This window comes from Accipiter gentilis, chromosome 18, assembly GCF_929443795.1.
Source record: "Accipiter gentilis chromosome 18, bAccGen1.1, whole genome shotgun sequence".
Classification (NCBI taxonomy): Eukaryota; Metazoa; Chordata; class Aves; order Accipitriformes; family Accipitridae; genus Astur; species Astur gentilis.
In genome coordinates this window covers 22459702-22479582 of record NC_064897.1, presented here as the reverse complement: position 1 = coordinate 22479582, position 19881 = coordinate 22459702, and the positions used below count along the sequence as shown (strand labels likewise).

Genomic DNA, 19881 nt, shown 5'->3' with positions numbered 1-19881 from the left:
ATTAAAAACAGCTAAGGCTACCTACAAAACTATTGTACTTGCTAGTACACTGAACGTGGAAAATAAACCCTGATCATGTGGTCTACTAGTGCCATCTATTGTGTACAGGGAAAAATACAGATACTGAATGTAGAAGTTGCCCATTTTGTCTTTAAAATGTGAGAAGTGCTCCTTCTGCATTACCGTACCAATTAGAAAACATAGCCAAAGCTCGTAAAATCACTTCTGCTTTTATAAAATACAGCAATTATTATCATTTATGTGTATTACAGCAACACGCAGAACTCTAACCACTGTCAGGCTTCATCATGCCAATATTGTTTGTGTACGCATGTATTCCGTAGGGGGACACACGCACACGAATGCAGTGAAAGACAGACCCAGCTGTGATAGTTCTAGTCAAACCTACAGAAATCTTATAAATTAAAACCTACTGCAACTTCCTTATGTCGACCGAGTTTCATCCTTACATGATTTGGAAATCTGATAGAGACCAGAGTGGTAGTATTTCATCAGTAGATCAAGCTGCACAACCTAGAAATATGAGGCTTTGCGCTTTTGGAAGAGGTAGAGAAATGATTTAGCATCATCACTAAAAATAACAATAAATGTCATGTGATTTACTGTAATTTAGGCAAAAGAAGTTTCTCAATCACTCACCATGGGCTGACAAATAGAAAACATCATGCAAAGAGAGTAGATGTTGAAAATATTTCTAGCATAGCTCCCAAGAAAAAATAGCTACTTCTTGTTGCTAAGAAATGTGAAAATACAGAAAAAAAGAGCCTGTTGCAAAGCAACAAAAGTATACTGTGACATTATGTGTACTAACCTGTAGAGATCACTTGGTTGTAAAAAATTAAACACCATTTTCTAACAAAAGTCATCCATAGCTAAAATGGTACACCTTGCTAGAATAATTTTTTTTTCAATTGCTTGCAACTTGTCAGCTCATATTTCAACTAAAAAAATAATTAGGATCTTGACTGAAATGCTGCCTGGAGCCAGAGAATAATAAAAATGTTTTCAATAGTTGTTCACTGCACAAATGAAAAGGTAATAATCCATTGTCTCTATCTGCATACTGATGTATGTCAATGTTTTTGGCCTAACAAACAAATGAAATGAAAGGCAAACTGTTGGTGATGCATACTTTTGGTCATGAATGTAACTCATATAAAAATGTGTCGTGATAAAGCTCAGAAAAATGGAAATGATTTCATTTGTAGTTCCTCAGTACATTGACTTCAGCAGACAAGATTATCTTGATTCAGCCACTTTCTCTGAAAAAAAAAAAAAATTTTTTTTTTTTTCTCTTTAGGAGACTGTAAGAACTGCAAAGGTTGGCAGGCTGGCTCTGGTTCTTTTGAGGAGGACAGAGTACCAAGTGTGAACTTGTTTCAGGAGCCTTGTATTGGGATGATGATTTAATATTTTCTTAGTGTTCTCTCGCCTTGAAACTTGTGAAATTTGTTGTGGTGATTTCCTGCTTAAACCAGAACAATGCAAATAATTCTTCTACTGTTTAAGTGTCCTTGGATTCACTGTAAAAACACACTAATATTAGTTAAGGCTGAACTTCAAGTTCACGTAATTTCTTTTTTTCCATGTAAAGGGTTTAGTAAATTGATGAGCTGAAATCTGATACAGTTTGAAATAACAGCTTTGAGCTCCTTATACTTTAAGAAAGCTAGGAATAAAAAGCAATAAAAGAACAATACACAATGCACTAAGAAATACAGTCTTTTCTTAACATGGCCTTCAAAATAACAGGATGTCACTTTTTGTGGGTGGTATATATTTTCTTGTGACTATTTCTGATCTTCCCTTGAAGGAATGTGTGCCCCTTGCAGGATATCTAATCAGCAAGACGTAAGTCTTGCATTTAGTCAGCACTAGATTTGGTTTTTAACATGATCGTAACTATAAACCTCTGCAAGATAACCTGAATATTGTGGAAAGCAAATCTGCCTGTGAAAAACATTTTTACTATTTTTATTTGGAAAAACTTATAAAGAAAACGTGGACTCTTTAAGTTGTGAAAAAGCTGAATTTAATGCAGTTTAAAATACACATTAAAGGAAATATCAACAGATGACTAGTCTTAAAACATCACTCCCCAAAACAGACATTTGTTTTATCTCATGAAAATCAACATCTGAAAATATTCAATATTTCTGCATAAACTGTGACAGACCATGGCAAACGTAATCTTCAGAGAACTTGATTGACAGCCAAGTGGTTAATGCACTAAATGGAGGTAGTGAATCAGTCCACAAAAGCCCCTTTTGCCTCCAGATACTTCTAACATCTGACTTCTCAATTAGTTCCTTTCCAAGTCTTTCATTAAAGAAGTAAGTTTATAGCAGCAAATGTGCCGTGTCTTCACTACAGAAGCTCTCCAGGATTTCTTTTTTCTTCAGTTTTATATGTATATAACACTCATACACATACAACTGAACACCAGACAACTAGTGGTGCCCCTTCTTGTTTTCCCTTCACTCCCAATGACTTTTTGATGGCTCTCCATTCCATCATTGTAGGTTAAAACACAGGCTGGAAACCTTCTGATTTCTATTAACCAAATTGCAGTAAGATTTCTCTTTAGTAGATTGTGCATAAATGTAAATTTACTTTCTATTCCCACTTCAGTTTTAAGCTTCCTATGACTAGCAGTGCATAAAGGGGGCGAAGGGGTCGACTTTTACAACATACATTGCAGTGATGATTAGAAAACATTTTTCAAGCAATACAGTTTAAACTTCTCCTAGGATTTGTATTTGTATACAGCATCCACTATCAGAAACATGTAGCACAGTGTTGCCATCTACTAACTGCAAATTTCAAGTCTTGGAACAAAAATGCCCGCATCCACTCACACTTTCCTCCACAGTCCTTGCAATTTAACAGAGTCAGAATTCAGCCTTAGTGTTTTACACTGTCTTTAGACTTTCCTAACTATTTGCAAAATGTACTGTCTCAAGTTTAACACTAATGTTACTAGTCAGACTATAACACATGAAAAAGTATGGATATGTCCAAAAGGGAGGAGTTGAGGAAATCAAAACTCTTTGAATGACTTTCAAGTGCTTCTACAGATTGCTTCTATTACAGTATTTTTAATATATCGAACAGTATGAAAATTACAAAATATTGCAAAAATGTAGCAAGAACATTCCTGTGAATTTTAAAATATTTTAGTGGATGCTGTTATAGATGTTGCAGAGTTAATGGCATGGGTTCTTTATACAACTTTATAAATCCCTGTCCCTCTGCAACATTTTCTGTAAGTAAAACAAAACCTAGAATATTCATATATATAAAAAAACCCATAATTTTTTCCACTATCAGGACTCTTCATGTATTTCTGTTGATATCCTTAAAGAAACTCTCTAAAAGAAAAATAAAAGATCAGCTTAGGATAAATTAATTTTACAGTTCTGTGATATAAAGTACAAGGAGATAAACCAAAAAAATGTATTTAAGTGAAATGCATACTGTGAGAAATTAAAAAAAAAAGCTTATTTTTCTTAGAGTCTGGTGGTTGTTTTTTCTGAATTAATAGTTTGGCTTTCTGTGAGCATTGGTTAGCACAAAAAGAGGAGAGAATCTAAAAAATCTTTCTGTTGTTGTCAAACACTAAGATTGGATTTCATGCTATTTTATAGCCTGTAATTTAAAATGTCTGCATTTCTATTTAGTTTAATTCCATCACCTTCTCTTATTTATTATGTTCACAATATTTTTATATATAGTTAAATTTTCAGTGTTGAACACTTTGGGACCTGTGATCTGAAGCAGACTTATCAAATAATTTAGCTACTCTGAGGACTACAGCATTGTCTGCAAATATGTATCTCCAAGGGAAGAGTTTGACTTTTGATAAAACAGATACCATCATATATGCAGATATCAGACAGTGATCGACTGGCAATAAATACCTTCCCCTCAAAATGGTGAATTTAATGATGCCTGCATTTCTGAATGGTACTTCAATATTTTTGTCAGTTTTAGAAGGCAATTATATGCCTTTGAGAGAATGCATTATGTAACTTTGAACAACTACTTTTTTAAAAAAAGCGTTTTGCTCTGCAGAACCCAGCTTTTTTTTTAATAAGGGAAGCCCTACAGCCATGGTCTATTCAGTACTATCAGTCAAAAGTAAACAGGGGTAGAAATGTTTGCTATCAGTTAGCAAAATGTATGTTAACTCTGAATCCTTAGCTGAAAATTTATTTCTGTATAAGTTATGAAAGTTATGTACAGATTATATATAAGTATTAACCACTTGCAAGCTGAGCAAGCATGTAAGTGAAGATGCAAGTAAATTAATTACATGATCTGATGTCAAATTTGGTTTTATGCCAGAAGACTTAGAGGGTTCTCAGTATTCTTCCTCCCTTCCCACTTCCACAAATTCTGGATATGGTTTCCAGCAATTATCACAGCACCAGTTGGCTCACATATGTGATCTTGATTGTTAGTTCTACAGTTATGCAAGTGCTTGGATCTGGGTTTTGACTTTCTAGGACTTGTGTGAGGCAATGATGTATATGAAAGACTTATGTATGGGGTATGACATCTACAGTGATTACAACTGAGTTAGTTCATCTTTGCAAATATGGTACAAAACAACAGTTCTCAGTCTTTTTTACCTTAAGCTTTCTACTCCAGTCTTGCAAATATCCCACTACTTTATGGTGAAAATAAACATACAGAAGTCTGAGAAGGATAAGGAGGCCATGATCCTTCTAACTCCTACAGTAATACCCAGGAGGTTTTGCCCTCAAATCTCCACAAGGCACTTGCCATGAGCAATGTGTTTTGGTTGTGGTTTTTTTACAAGGTCTTTTGCCAAAGTTAAGCCTCACACATTGGTATTTTCAACATTTTACAGCCCTGTACCGAACAAAAACCCCATGAAACACTGCAGCTAGAGCATGCTGTGTAAACAACAAGAGTTGGTGAGGCAAAGCTTGGGAAAGTAAGTTCAAGGCACGCCTTTCACAATTCATATAAAAGTGTTCTCTTTTTAACTAATCTAATATGTTCTCTTCCTTAAAGTCAGGCTTGAAGCATCACCAGATCCAGCTACCCAAACCAGACAGTTTTCATGTCAATCCTTTTCGAAAAGTATTTTATATTCTTCACATTGTGGGAGAACATATATCAAAATTGTAACTTTTAAAAAGAAAGGAAACGTCTATGGTTGAAATGCATTGGATTATTATATAAAATCCCTCAGGTAGAAAGAAATGCAGGTTTAGTTGCATCATTTATTTTGATATTATGTCACTTTTAGAGTGCCTCTTTCTACAAAAAGATTGGTAAATAAGTAGAAGATATTAATTTAATGAATAATTTTCAAGACCAGACACCTATTAAACCATTAAACTAATTTATAAAACTGATTTTTATATTTTAAAATGCAGGGGAAAAATATTCATTAGGTAGACAGAAGTCAGTTCTGTGACTGATAAAATTTGTTTCTGTTTCTGGTTTATCTAACTGAGATAAAGAATGGTAATTTTATATTGCATTTGTTGTTATACAATTCATAGCACTTCTTACTCACTGCTAAAATATGTAGATACCAACCTGAAAATCTCTAATGAACGTTAAAAAGAAGAAGATAAAACCAAAGGCCACGGTCCATTCACAGATCGCACTCAAAACATGGTAAGTATAATCCTGATGAAATGAGACATAAAATGAATTTTCAGATAAAACAGCTAAACAAAATAACTGTGGAATGCTATAATAATAGACATCTCCTTCTGTAAATTCAACAAATATTCTAAGACTTATGACTCATCATCCCAATACCCTATTGACTAAAAATCAATTCAGATTTAGTTTTTACAGAATGGTAAGTATATTTATCAAGGTTGCATATGTTCCATTAAGCAACATTGTGCACTAACATAAAAAATATTAGAAGAAAACTACAATTAGCACAAGATCAAAACACAGCTTGAATATAATTTGCACCTGAAAAAAATGTAGTTCTTATGTGAAGGATACTAAAGTGTCCATATTCAAAACTTTTACTCAGAGCCACTAAGTTCAGTAGTACCATCCCTTACAGTAAATTCTCACCATGTTTTAGAGTGGAGGGCTACCCTTGTATGACAGTACCTGAGAAGACCTTTGTTTTTGAGTAGACTATCACAGAAAACCTATGTAATATGACACAAACAGAACGTAAGGTGTTTCTTAACATGCCATCAACAAATATGCCATCTGTTTCAGCAAAAACATTTTCTCATCCTTGCATCTCAAGCTAAAAAAAAACCCTCAAGAGGTAGATATTACTAAGATTATCTAACTTGTGAAGATTTCTCTCACAGCTGCCTTGCCACTGTTTGGCTGAAGTACATTTGCCAAGTTTGCTTTTATTGAGCTCTTCAAGCGGGATGCACTCTCTGCATTATTTAACCTGCTTTTTTAACACCTCTGTGTGGCAAAGTTTGTCCAAACAGAAAAATTACCTTTCATAGTTATCATTCTGAGAACACTGCAATAAATTCAAATACTTGATATTGACTTTAGCATGCTTCAGCTCAGACAGCCAATGTTTATCACAATAGTAAAGACTAATAAAGAATGGTGAAAAAGCTGAGAAAACCAATGTTGTAAAAAACCTCAAAACTTCAGAATCAAATTGGTTCACTTCCGTTTTACGTGTGAAGTTCATTTTCAAGAAATGTGACTATAAAAGGAAGTAGAATAACTCACTTCCAGAATATCTTTTTTTTATTTTTTTAACAATTTGTTCTATGGGTAAGTTTCAAATGCTTGCTTAAGATGAAAGTCTAACTCTCTGAAGATTGACCCATCCATGACAAGTTTTCTTACCCTAGCCACAGATGGTTTTTTAATGAAGAAATAACTGGAAACCAGCACTGCACAAATCAATGAGATTTCACAGTTCTGTTCATGATAATGTACTGTTTAAAGTCTCTGAAATGTTTGTAGTGTTATACACTTTTAGATAAACATAACAGCATATCCCAGATAATATGATACAGGGTAAACTGGCTACCTAATGAGATTTTACCTTTTCACCTGGAGTCCAATCAATCTTTGTCATGGATATTTGTGAAGCAAACACAATCACTGGGAAAAACACAGTGTAAAGGAAACTATAAAATTTAGTGAGTAATAGTGAAAATGTCTGCTTACAAAAAAGACCCCATCTCCCCCTTGTGTAACACCAGAGGTCCTGAACAACCACAATATCAAATCAAAGTATTAAGAAGACAAGTAAATGAAACACATTATTGAAAGGTAACTGATAGCAGCAATCAAAACAATTTCTGCATAAATAAAGGTTTCTGTGGGTTCTTCTGAAGTACAGAGGGTAAGGGGAGACACTCCAAAACTTGGATCACATTCATGATTAAGAACTGTGGGAGTAGAGGCCTGCAATGTTGGAAGGGGAACCATGCTGGTTTCCACTGGTCCACAACAGGTGCCTTGATAGATCTGTACAACCTTCTCTCAGGTCTGGGGCCCTCTTTAAAAGCCCTTTCACAGCTGCTGAAACCAAAAGCAGGCTGTAGCTGGCTGGCTGATGTGATGATCTGCTGCGACCACTTTTCAACACTGGCACATCACCTAAAGACCAACAAAATCAATGGGTTGACTCTAACTTCAGCAGGCTGTGGGAAAAGCCGGTGAGTGTGTTGAGTGTATCTCTAGGGAAGGCATATAATGAAGCCAAGTGCCAACCGACATGATCGAAAGCAATGGCTTAGGCTTGAAGGAAGCCTTGTGTATGCCAACTGTATTTTATATGTCTGTGTGTTAGGTTCATTTTAGAAGTGGTGCCCCCCTTCTGCAGACCATTCTCTATACCCTCCTTCAAATGAAGGAGGTTGGAAAATTGGCCTAGCTTTATTATCGTATGATCTTACGAAGAACTCTGGGGCATTAGATTTAAATATACCACTGAAAGAAGAGATACAGCTTTTTAGAAGACCCTGAAATTCATCTTTATGCTATTAATAGTGTCTCGACATGCTATATGCATTATTATAGCAGAAATATTAGAGAGCTCTAAGCAAAGATTGTAACCTCATTTTCATCCTTTATCAGCAATAATATCAGTTTAACTTAAAAGGAAAATCATGAAGGCAGAAAGGGAAAACCGTGGGACACACCATAAAGGATACTAGGAATGAAAGCAATGCATGATATTACAGATATGGCCATCCTTATGTGACACACAAAGTAAGTGTTCCATTGTGGACAGGACTTGTAAGAGATTATGGACTGAAGTGTAATGTATACAACACCCGAGCCAAATGCTACCAAAGCTCCTATGTCATGGACACTGGGAACAGACAGCTCCTGGAAAGAGAATCAGCACAATGGTTAGCTGCTACAATTTGAACAGTGGTAAGAATCAATGAGTCCTGAGATGATGGTAGCTGCATTATGTGGGGCATGTACAAGCAGCGGGAAACAGTCCCTTCTCCCAGCAGTCTACACAGGGAAGATGAAAGAAAATAGAGAAAGAGTAGCTCAGAAAGTTAAGCTAACCATGTCCAAAGCCACCAGGTCAAAGTCCTTTCCCATGTTCACATAAAAGCATAGATCAATTTTAGTGCTGTTCAACAGTTGGTCTATTACCAATTAACGTTTCCACAAACAGGAACTGGCTCATGTTTTTCTTAAGAGGTTCTTATACCTCCTTTTTCCCTTTAACCTGCCAAATATTTTCATCCTTTTGCGTTGAAAGTCTAACCTACATTTGTGTGACCATACTCTAACAGTAAAGTTTCACGGGAGCTGTTCTAAATAGCAACTGCTAGAGCTCCATCCCCCACCCTCCAGTGGCCAGCCACAATGCTCCAGGAAATAAGTCAGCAGAAAATTAGTTATATATTTTTAAAAAAAAAAAAAAAAAAAAAAAAAAGTGTTACCTAAAATAAGCTCTTGATATGAAGGTCTTACACTGTCAGTCTCTTGAATTATTCAGAACCTCTTACTCTTCCCCACATCATCAGCCAGTTTTATTCAAGTTCAGCAACAGGTAAAAGTGTGTTTAAAATTCCAGTATCACTACATATGGCCTATATTTTTTTAATACCCTACCTATGGAAGATTCTCTCCTTTAAAACACAAACAAGTAGAATATCCAGTAACAAAACAGATGAAGATTCCAGACAAATTATTGTATTCTAAATATTTCAAAAAATTAAAAAGTTACACTACCTTGGACTCCAATATCAGACACATAAGTTAGCTTTAAAGCTCCTTTCTGTCACCAGAACATAGCAAAACATGTGCTGTGATCTGACCTATACAGTTCTATTTTAGCGATTCATGAAAACACATCTATATCCTTTCATTACATATTTTAACATCCTTCCTGCCTGGCGGCCACTGTTTTCTTTGTCTTGTAGTGGTGATTATGTTCACATGCTCTTTTAAATTCTTTCTCTCCATGCTTTTCTTTCTACTTATTCCCTTCTATCTCTGTGACACATTAAGTTTTGTCAGATTTTAAAGCATGTTCCTCACACAGGTATTTAAGTGCCATCTCACCTGTACTTGCATTTTCTTCTCCTCTGTCCCACTTTTTGCCTTCCATATAGGAATGACAGAATTTGGTATTGAAAGCATTAAGCAAGCCTAACTGTTGGCTTTTGCGTTTAGCCCCATACACAATATATACAGCTTTTCTAACATGGCTCTCATGATTGCTCCTATGGAACTGCCACAGCTTCCCTAAAAAGCCCATCACACTCAACCCCTACAGAACCTGGGAAATGTTGCTACATCTGCTAAGGTAAGCCTCCTAAGCTTCCTAGTCAAAGCCAGGAAGATCTCTCTTTAATCATGTGTAACATTTAACAGGCAATAATATACCTGATAACACTTAGGGTTTCACTTTGCCTTATTCATTAAGGGCTACGGGATTTTTCCTTCCATATCCAATTATCTTCTTAAAGCTAGTCCTTTACTGTCTTTCATTTCTGTATTTCAAGCATTGTGTTATTTAAAACAAAGAACAAACACCTTATTCATGACCATTACTTATTTTCTCAGAAACTCTTTTGCTTTTAGAGGACACACTCCCAGTGTTTTCTCCCACCCTGTTCCTCGCTTAAGTGTGCAGAGACCAGTATCATTAAAACCCCACGCTACTTACCATATGTTACCTTGAAGCAAAAAGAATTTCCTTACAACTAATTATGCTAGTTAAAAGACTCACCACAAGTGGTGCTAGATTTGAATAAATAAAAGCAAACCTTAAATATTTCCAGTATAATTTCATACCAAAGCTTTTTTAACAAACCAGGTATTTTGCTCTGGGGAAAGAGAAAATGAACTGATGCCCAATAGTGGCAATCAGCTGTACTACAGCACTCAGGTATGGTGTTAGCTCACCTGCTGGGGGAAAAAAAAGTTAAGAAACAAACAGGTAGTGCACATGAATGTGAATCTTCTGCATGACCCACTGATTAGAAGGACTAGACTGAATGCTAAAGAAATAACTTCTAATTCCAGCTTTGCTTTGGTCACCTGACCTGAAACAATCACCTGACCTTGAGCAAATCTCACAGCCCCTTCATATCTCAGTTATTCTACTGGAAAATGGGGATAAGAGTGTACTGTTTACTAGTTGTATATTAGTTAAAAGACTGAAGACTTGCAAGCCACCATTTCCATCTTCCTGCGCAATTAAACATGCTCAAAAATCTGCTAGATCAGATTCTTAGCTAGATTAGATCCTTACTGTGTTCTGAACCCTTCCTACAAACTGCACTGAACATGGAAGGTAAGGTCAAAGCAGAGGAAAAAGAAATTAGGTGAGGAAGGAGTTTATGAACAGGCAATGAGACACAACAGAGATTAGGTAAGAACCAGTGTTATAACTGTCAAGGGGTGCCTTTGGAAACTTTAGGATCCCTGACTTCCTAAATTATTTTGCTTCCCTGACTCTCCTAAATTATTTTGCATTCCTGATTTGACTTTTCCTTATTGAAGCTGAGTTTGTTTCCTATTTCAGTCAAGCAACACTGCTCCTCATCATCTAATTTTTTGTGCCACATATAAATCTAATCAATAAGAGTACAGATATTTAGAAGTAGAACAGCATGCTTAGAATAGACCACAGCACCTGTAGTGTTTGCAATCCACATGCACTGCCTGGAGGAGCAAGATACCACTCTAAGGCAGAGTTTTTTGTCTGAAAATATCATGTCAGTTACATGCAAAATTGTACTGGCTGCTGAAGCCGTGACAATCTTTATTTTCAACTTCTCTGTATGTTGTCAGGTCACTCCATGAGCACAACAGTATTTACCAAAATGTTCCCCAAGGTAGACCATCCTTTAAAAGAAATCAGCTGTTTCGACAGATTTAAAGGCAGTATCTCAAACTACCTGCCAATTAAACTTGACTTGACTCTCAGCTGAATTTTTCAGTGCAATTGTCTTAATCCTTCTTTGTGTCAGAATCTACCCTATTACATGCTTCCTCACTAGAAAAGGTGAAAAGAATAATCTGTTTCAATATTTTCCTTTCTACTGAATTTTCTTTCACTGGGGGCTGGACTTTTATTCATAATGAGATGTCTTATCCTTTCTGGCAAAGTATGGTAATTCTACGTGTCTCTATCAAAAGACTTAACATGTTGTTATGCCATCTCCTACAGACTCAAACTAATGGGCTAATATTGTGCTCAATGTTCTACCCTGTCAGATAAGTCTAGTTTATTCTGTAGAAAATGTTGCTAGTGTGTGTGCCATCATTCAGGTAAAAATACAGGTGCTTTTGCTAGTCTGACTTATTCTGCCCTACCTGACTGTAAGCAAACTAAACTACAAATAGCAAAGCTTTTTTATAGTAAAAATTTTACAGCCAAAGCATCTATATTAAGTTGTTTCCTAGTATAAACATGTTACAAGACAAGCACACACAAACCCCCCTGCTGATGTGACTCTACAAGCAAAAAATCTAGTATACAGGGAGAAAGCAAATCTGTGTTTTTAAAGCTACTGAAAAAAGACAAGAGCAAGAAAGACATTCCTACTCCATTTGCCAAATATCCACACTGGGATAATGTTAACCATTCTTATCTATTTGGTTTTTTACCTTGTAAAACAACTTCAGTTTCATTTATGAGTCAAAATTTAGTCATACCTGAAAAGTTGCAACTATGCCCATTCCAATACAGCCCATCAATCCAATACATAATGAAATCATGTTGCACGAAGACCTAACAAAGTGCGATGACTCATTTTGCTTCTCTATTAATAAATATCTGATGTACATCGTCATTACACCTGAAAAACAAAAAATACATATTTTGTTCAATGATCATGTGTTGCTTACATTTTAAGACCTTGCCCTGTAATACATTAGCATACAGAGTAAAATTATAAGCATAATAAAATACATAATACTGCTGTTAAGTTTACTGAGATGAAGAAAGGCAGTGAATTTCAGATGTATTACTTTCAGATAGAACTGTCTTAACATGATCTTGGTCTTAACATCGCACATTAATGCTTTCTAGAAATAACCGCACATCACTTCAAGAAAAACACTAATTTAAATCCCATTCACCTGTGTGTTTTAGGCATAAAGGCATTGGTATTCCACATTAGGAATAGATGTTACAGGGAGATGAACCATAAGCTGGAAGTGGGAGAATTTATTCTGCTCTGATATGCAGTCTTGTAACAGAAATACATCTCCTTATAATGGATGCCCTGAAGAATTAATACATTTTTGCAGAGTGTAAACAGAAGAAAATATAATTAGCTGTGTATCCAGAAAATATTTTCAAAGCTTTTGGGCCAATTCTGGCTGCTCTTTAGTACAACAGCATCCCCAAACCACTATACACAGATTTTATTCCAGCCTATGTGGCCCCAATATGCAGTTCACTCCTGACAAACACCTCTACTGAATTAGAAGTTTGTGGTTCATCAGGATATAGTAAGCTGTAGACTGGATTCCACAGTTCAATAACACAGAACATAGTTTCAATCTGTCTACAGCTGGAAAAATAAAATCAGCTAACTTTGTCCAGGCACTGTGAGGTTACATGAAACACAATAAGATAGTGTGACTGAATGAGGCTCTTAAAAAAGGTAAAATTTGTGATTTTTTACTTTGCATGAAGGCCATCATGGACTACATGTATACAGAAGTACACAGCTCTTGACCCTCCATCCCCTAGAAGTGAATAGAAAATGCCAAACCTCCTGATTTGAGGCCAGTAGACATTTAGTAGAGGAGTAGGTATCTTGCAGAGGAAACCAGGTGTTGCTTCAACACTGTTCTTCCCTCTGCTGCAGCATCCTAGACCCTAATGTCTCCCTACATCAAGGATATGGTTTTTGCAAAGTAATTATGCCATCTTTCTTTGACTACTTTGCACTCATGAGGTGCTCTTAAGAGACAGAAGTGCCTCTAAGCCTGCACTTCCTGACCCTAAGGACCTGGCCCTCTAGGTATTACTTCCATCTACCTGATACTACCATTGACTGTGGAGTACTTTTTTTGTAGAATACTGTATGGACTGCAATGTAAGCAGCCAGCCTTTGCTAGTTTTCATTTCTTCTCTGTGTTCAAACCAAGTACCTTATACATACCTAAAAGTGCTGAAATATTAATCATAAAACCAAAGATACCACTCTCTGGAGGTTTAGTTCCGGTGTCGCTAAAGCAGGAAGAGAAAGAAATTAAAAGTTAATTGAGATCTGTGAAACATAAATGAGATGTACACATGAAACCCCAAGAGAAATGTAACGTGTGTGAATTGCTGCTATGCGCGTAAGACATTTAAACTTATAAATTGGAATGTCATCTGCTGCACACTTAAGCTCCATTTGTAGTACTGAATCATTCTTTTTAGAAAGAAATCGTATTTTTAGAGCATATATTTGAAATATATTTCTTCCCTTTCTGTATGCAATATGCAGAGATTTGACAGGGTGATACTTTGCTTATGAATTACATAAATGATTACATAAATGACATTTCTTTTATCTGCTAAATTAACACTGTGATAGAGTAAAACATACCTAACGGCATTCAGTATCCTAAGATGTGAGACAATTGGGCTTAATTTCCCGATTTGTTTGAAAGGACTTTACTCCAGGAGAGCAACTGCATTCCAATGCCCGGGAACATTCCTAGCCACTGTTTAATCTACTATTGTAGATATAGCTTAAGAGTACTCTAGGCCCAAGGTGTTGTAAGTCACTTCTGCTGAAGCAATTCACATTTATAGGGGCTAATTAGAAGTTCACTGGGACAGACAGGCGGAGCATGAGAATATCTACAGAATTTATACGCATACATACATGCATACATATATATGAAAAACATCATATATACAAAATATATGTTATGTAGAAAATGGAATACCTTCATCATAGAATCCTTTTCCCTCTTTTCCCTACATATGTGCAAACACCCACCCCAGAGAATGCCCTTTCCTCGCAGGAAGGACATACTCCTGGGAGTATGTGGGTTCAAGCTCCCTCAAGCATGACTCTTTTACACAAGGTGGGTGGTCTGTAAAAAGAAAGATACTGTGATGTTGTCACCTGTTTATGCTATTTGTTTTTGGTCTAACATACAACCAGTTGATATCTGTTTGATCAGGCTCTGTTGGTCAAGCCAATGGAAAACATGTAGCTCATCAATCTTTACATAATTCGGGTGTGAGCTGAGTTTTCAGCTACTCAGCGTACCAAGAGGCACAATTGCGTATGTCAACAGAGGCACCCGAGGAACTCTACTGTCAGAGATGTAAACATGTAAGGATTTTAGCTAATGCCAAAGTTCAGTGGAAACTCAGCAAAGATTCTGAGAACAAAACTTTCTCTTAGGTGTATGATGGGACAAGTAGGTACTAGCGAGAGCATTTTTTTATGTGATTCAAGAAGATGAATACTCTTCATTCCAACAGTGAGGCTGGATTAGTTTTCAGTGCTAAACTTCTGAACCTACCGCTGAGTGCAGCGAAAATGACAGGTGCTCAGCATGAATGCCTGTGCTATTAACATCCAAAAGAGAAAGCACTCTCTACATAAGTAATCATTCTTAAGGTTTTTGACAATTTTGCTAAGTTCAAGCCAGAAGAGTATGACCATATCAAAAGACTTAATTTTTCAGAAATTAATATTTACTCTCACACCCCGTCTTGTTACAGAAGAATTTGTGCAATCAGTTGCTAAGATGATTTATCAAGAACAGGAGGAAGCTTAGGGTGAAGGGAGAATCCTTTTCTTTGAAAAGCTGATGCAAAAAATAGAGAAAAATCTTGTATTTCTTTTGACTGGTTCCAAATTCTCAGACAGCAAAAGCTTGGATCAGGCTTTTAGACAAGTTTTTGCAACTTCTCAGGCATTAAGAATCCCTATTCATCTGTATCTTCTTGTTGTAATGCTTTCTGAAGACTTGTTCCATCTTGTACTCTGTTTTTCTTTGATAGTGGAATTGATGAAAATGGTACAGTAACTCTCGGGTTTTTTGTTTGACACTTCTGAAAATCATCTAAATCCATGCTTCATTTAGCCCATTTTTTAACCTTGAACTTCACATCTTTTCCTCATGTTTCTGGAGTGTTTTCATTAATACAATAAAGGATTCTATTTAAAAAGTTGGCCACTTGTGACAGTCTTGAAGGACTTTTGCAAACGAGAAGCTGCTCTATGCTAAGTACAGGACTGTGATCACTTCAAAGCTTTTGAAGGACTTTAGGTGAGAAGAGAACGGAATCGGCACATGCAAAGAAAGCCATTTGAAGTTCTTGGAACACTTCACATCATAAGAGCAATCCAAATAACCTGAAATTGCACTGAACTTCATTCATTTTTTAATTAAAGCTTTTCTCAAGCTAAAGCTTTATAGGTGAATTTTGCTATTGTTGATTTTTAAACTAAATAAACTTGGATGTATGCTTTCAAGAGATTTCACACCAAGAGTACTATATCATATCTACAATGTATTTACAAAGTACTGCATGGACTTTTAAGGACATAATCTTTTTAATGCCATATTTAGCACTAAAAATCCTTGAAGCTAAGTGAAGACTTAAGTACATTTTTGTTTTACTTCTGGTCTACTGCTCTGGAAAAAAAAAAAAGTATTTGCGACAGTTACTTTCTTTTCATGAAAAAGAAAAAAGCAAATGGCACATATGAAACGAAGACATGTGCTCACTTATTTGCAGTGGTGCATAGGTGAGCACAACCACCATGGAAAAGACAAGGAACCTTGTATGAAAATGACAGCATTTGTGTCACCATCTCATGCAGTAGAATTCTACAGTCTAACAGCCTTCAGAAGAGTGGAAAGAGAAGGTAGTGCAGACAGGGAATAAATTTTTTAGGGGCAAAAGACTTATCATCCTCAAATTTTCTTCATAGCCATCATAAACTATTTATCTGTGAACTGAAGTCCCAAATTTTTAAAGCAGGAAGATTATATTCTGCCTACAGGAATTCTGATTGATCCAGAGGTACTAACTGGCAGCAAATACCTTAAGGAAAATTCTCTTTACTCTTTCACTGAGAATTCAAACCCCAGCGCATCCAAATTAGTTTGGATTTTGAGTAGTATGAGCAAAAGAACTAATTTGGGCACAACCTTATCATCTTTTAGGCCTCAGCTGCTAGAAAACACAAAATCATATTCATTTTTATCTACCCAGAAATGTATTTATATGGTTTACTTGATGAGACATTAGCACAGTTTCAATGACAAATTTAGATGTGGTTTTTCTCTCACTGTGACAGCTGTTACATGGTAAACAGATAAAATAATTTACAAGTTACCTCAAGGCATACACAGGGTACTTGAGGAATATAAATAAGAACTACAAAAATGTTAAACTAAAATTTTTCAATATTTTTCTCCTTCATGTAACTGAAATTTCCTGATACAAGCTCTATTTAATTTTTATTGCTTATTTTAAGATATTGCACAACTGAAAAGTTGCAACATTCTTCCTCTTTCTTTTTTATCACTCCAAGTTTCACTAGATCACATTCTTAATCCCATGATTCAGCTTCTTAGGCTAAAGCAATGACCTGCAAAATAAGAATATGAACTATGGTATGACTATTGGCCTGAGTACTTAGAAGGAATCATCATATTACTCCCAAGTGCACCTTCTACAAAGACAATACACTTAGACCATACACCATTAGAATTATTACAGATTGTTCACCAACAGTCAATGTATATCCTTAGTCCAAATGTTGTGTTAAAAGGATGTAAACTAAAAAAGACATCTGTCTTTTAAAAAACTTTACTAGCAAATGCAGAGGGCCTGAAATGTAAGCCGGTTTGTTTTGTTGTTTTTTTTTTAATCCCTGACACAGCCTCATATGTCTTGGGTTTTTTTAGGGTATGTGGACATTTCTTGTGATTCTTTAGTTAAAGGATAAGAATGATTTTTTCAGTGAGATGTTCAGTTAGATTGAGATAACTACGGCAGCTGTGATAAATTCATCAGAGTTATACAGCTGTGACTTGTACGTTTGGTCTTTTTAAAAAGAAAGATACTTACGATTGTGATATCTGGACTGTCAAAAACTTGACTGCAAACACAGTTATACAGAAAAACCCCCATCCCGTTCTCTCATATATTTTATTTAAGGACACGGCTTCAACATAAGAAACAACATTTGTCAAACTTCTTCCTAAAGGACCTCAAAATCCTTCTGAGCACAAACCATGTACTGAGTGTGGACACAGTTATATCAAATGGTTTGTTTTTCTTGGTTAATAATGGATAAATCGCACTGGTTACAAGCGCTTTTGTGTCAGTAAAACTGTGTATGTAATCAAGGAAGAGCATGAATGTAACCACAATTGTTAAGGCAGTAGGGCATTTGTGCCTATACAAGAACAAGGCTTTACAAGAGCTGAGTCCAGATTTGGGCAGATAATCTTAAGAAGTTTTGCTAACATAAGCATGAAGCCCAACTTTCTTTGGTCAATTTGAATGAAGCTCAACATTCTTGTGGGTTGCAGTGTCATTTGCACCATCTCACTTGCTTATGATGACAGACCTTAATTTTCAATCAAATTTATGTGTATGTACAAATTGGGTTGGCAGTCTTTGGAAATTATGCACGTCCATGAAGTCCTTCAAGAAATTAGGTCTAGATGTATCTTGAAAGATGTACTTGAAAGTCTTTTTTTAGATCTTTTATGTATCAGAGACCACTCTTGGATTTCTGGATTACCTTTAATCTATTAAGAGCTAAATACTAATAATTTCACAGCTTAGATTTAAATGTTCACATAAGCAATGTATAAACAATGATTTATTCAGAATTGCACTGAAATGACTAAGGTTATAGAAAAGTGGTGCCAGCCATCTCTCGGGGAGCCTTTTGCACTCATTGTTCCTATGCTGAAATTTTAAAAATACGTGTTTGTAGGGGTGTGTGTCCTACAAAAGCTATTGTATGGCTTTGAGTCCTGTCACCGTATTGTGCGCTTTGGCCCAGTTCTGGAGTTATACAAACAAAACTACATTTCCACTCCTTACTCCCTAAGTTTTGCTAGCATCGGGCCTGTGGCACACTTCGGCTCCAGCAGAAAACTCTTTCGGATCCTTTCTACCACGTCCGTCAGCGTTTGGGTCCTGCGGCTTCTCAGAGAGGCCTGGGTGCTAGAGGTGTGATGGGTGACAGGAGCGCCCAGCGGGTCCCCGCTCTGCCTCCCCTCACGGCGGGGGGGGGGGGGGGGAGGGATGCCTCTCACCGTGGCCTCTCCTCCTCCGGTGAACCCCACACCACCCTCGCCGGCGGCCCGGCCCCAGCCGCGGAGGGGAAGGAGCCGCGGAGCCGGCGGCGAGGGAGTCCCTCCGAAGCCCCGGGCTAAGCCGCCGCCTCACAGCCCGGGCGTCACCCCCCGCCCCCCGCGCCCTGCCGGCACCTCAGCCGCTTCCCGCCGCTTCCCGCCTCACCTGATGTAGGGGACGAGGGGCTCGACGTGCCCCGCCAGCACGGCGATCACATAGGAGATGATGAAGGCGGCCGAGGACCAGCTGACGAGCAAAGCGGGGACGAAAGCCACGCCGGGCATGTAGCACAGCATCGCCGGCGGCTGCCCTACCCGGGGCATCAGCGGTTGGAGCGGGAGTGCCCGGCCGGGCTCCGTGGCGCCGACCTGATGTCGCGGACCGTGAGTGAAGACTTGCGGGACTCGCACACACCCCCACCCCGCGGCCGGTGTCCACCCGCCCGCCCCACGCGTGTCTGCCCCCCGCCAGGCAGCGGCGCTGCCACCTCCGACAGCCCCGGGGATCCCCCCCCGCCGCCCGCAGCCTTCCCTTCGCTTTCGTTTCTCCTCAGCGCTCCCCCCCACACACACGCCTCCCCGCCGCGGGGGGCAGCGCTCGCTCCCGTCCCGTCCCGTCCCGCCCCGCCGCCTCGGCTAACGGCCGCCGCCGGCTAACGGCCTCGGGCGGTGGGCAGCCGGGGGGCGGCCGAAGTGGTCCCGTTCGGGGCTTCGGCGAGGTTCTGACGGACGGCAGAAAGTCTCCCCGCAGCCCCGGTCCCGGGGTGTGGGGGGGTCGGCCGCTGCCGGCTCTCCGGGCCGCACACGGCCTGGTCGGGGCAGGGAGGAGCGCTGGGCAGGGTCTGCGGGGGGTGCCGGCGGGTTGTGGGCTCGCAGTTAGTCTTTCGAAGGAAAAGGGCTAAAAATGGAGTCCGGTGTTTGCGTGTATCGCTGTGGGCTTCGCGGGTTGTGCCGGCTCTGAGGCCGGCCTGCGGAGATCGCGGCGGGGCGTCGAGGCCGGTTCGGTGGGACGCGGACACTCCTCGTGGGGACGCGGCACGGGCGCTGGGGTTGGAAGGTCTCACGGGGGTCAGTCAGTCCTGCATG

General features: G+C 38.4%; 1 protein-coding gene across 1 annotated transcript; it reads right to left on the bottom strand.

The window, feature by feature from the left end:
* Positions 1-2030: 2030 nt before the first annotated feature.
* DRAM1 (DNA damage regulated autophagy modulator 1) lies at positions 2031-19267 on the bottom strand. The gene is made up of 7 exons (XM_049822091.1): positions 18962-19267; positions 13620-13687; positions 12160-12302; positions 8178-8355; positions 7061-7119; positions 5599-5691; positions 2031-3392 (listed from the first exon to the last, which is right to left on the bottom strand). The coding sequence occupies exons 1-7, from the start codon at positions 19117-19119 to the stop codon at positions 3348-3350; spliced, it is 744 nt and encodes a 247-aa protein (XP_049678048.1). The 5' UTR covers positions 19120-19267; the 3' UTR covers positions 2031-3347.
* Positions 19268-19881: the final 614 nt, after the last annotated feature.

What these genes read in the sequence shown, in the direction of transcription:
- DRAM1 (XM_049822091.1), bottom strand. Translation starts at nt 19,119, where the DNA reads ATGCCCCGGGTAGGGCAGCCGCCGGCGATGCTGTGCTACATGCCCGGC. An exon ending in TAATATTTCAGCACTTTTAG is followed by an intron (nt 12,303 to 13,619) that starts GTATGTATAAGG and finishes TTTGTTTTTCAG; the next exon opens with GTGTAATGACGATGTACATC. An exon ending in GCATAGTTGCAACTTTTCAG is followed by an intron (nt 8,356 to 12,159) that starts GTATGACTAAAT and finishes TTCTCTTTCCAG; the next exon opens with GAGCTGTCTGTTCCCAGTGT.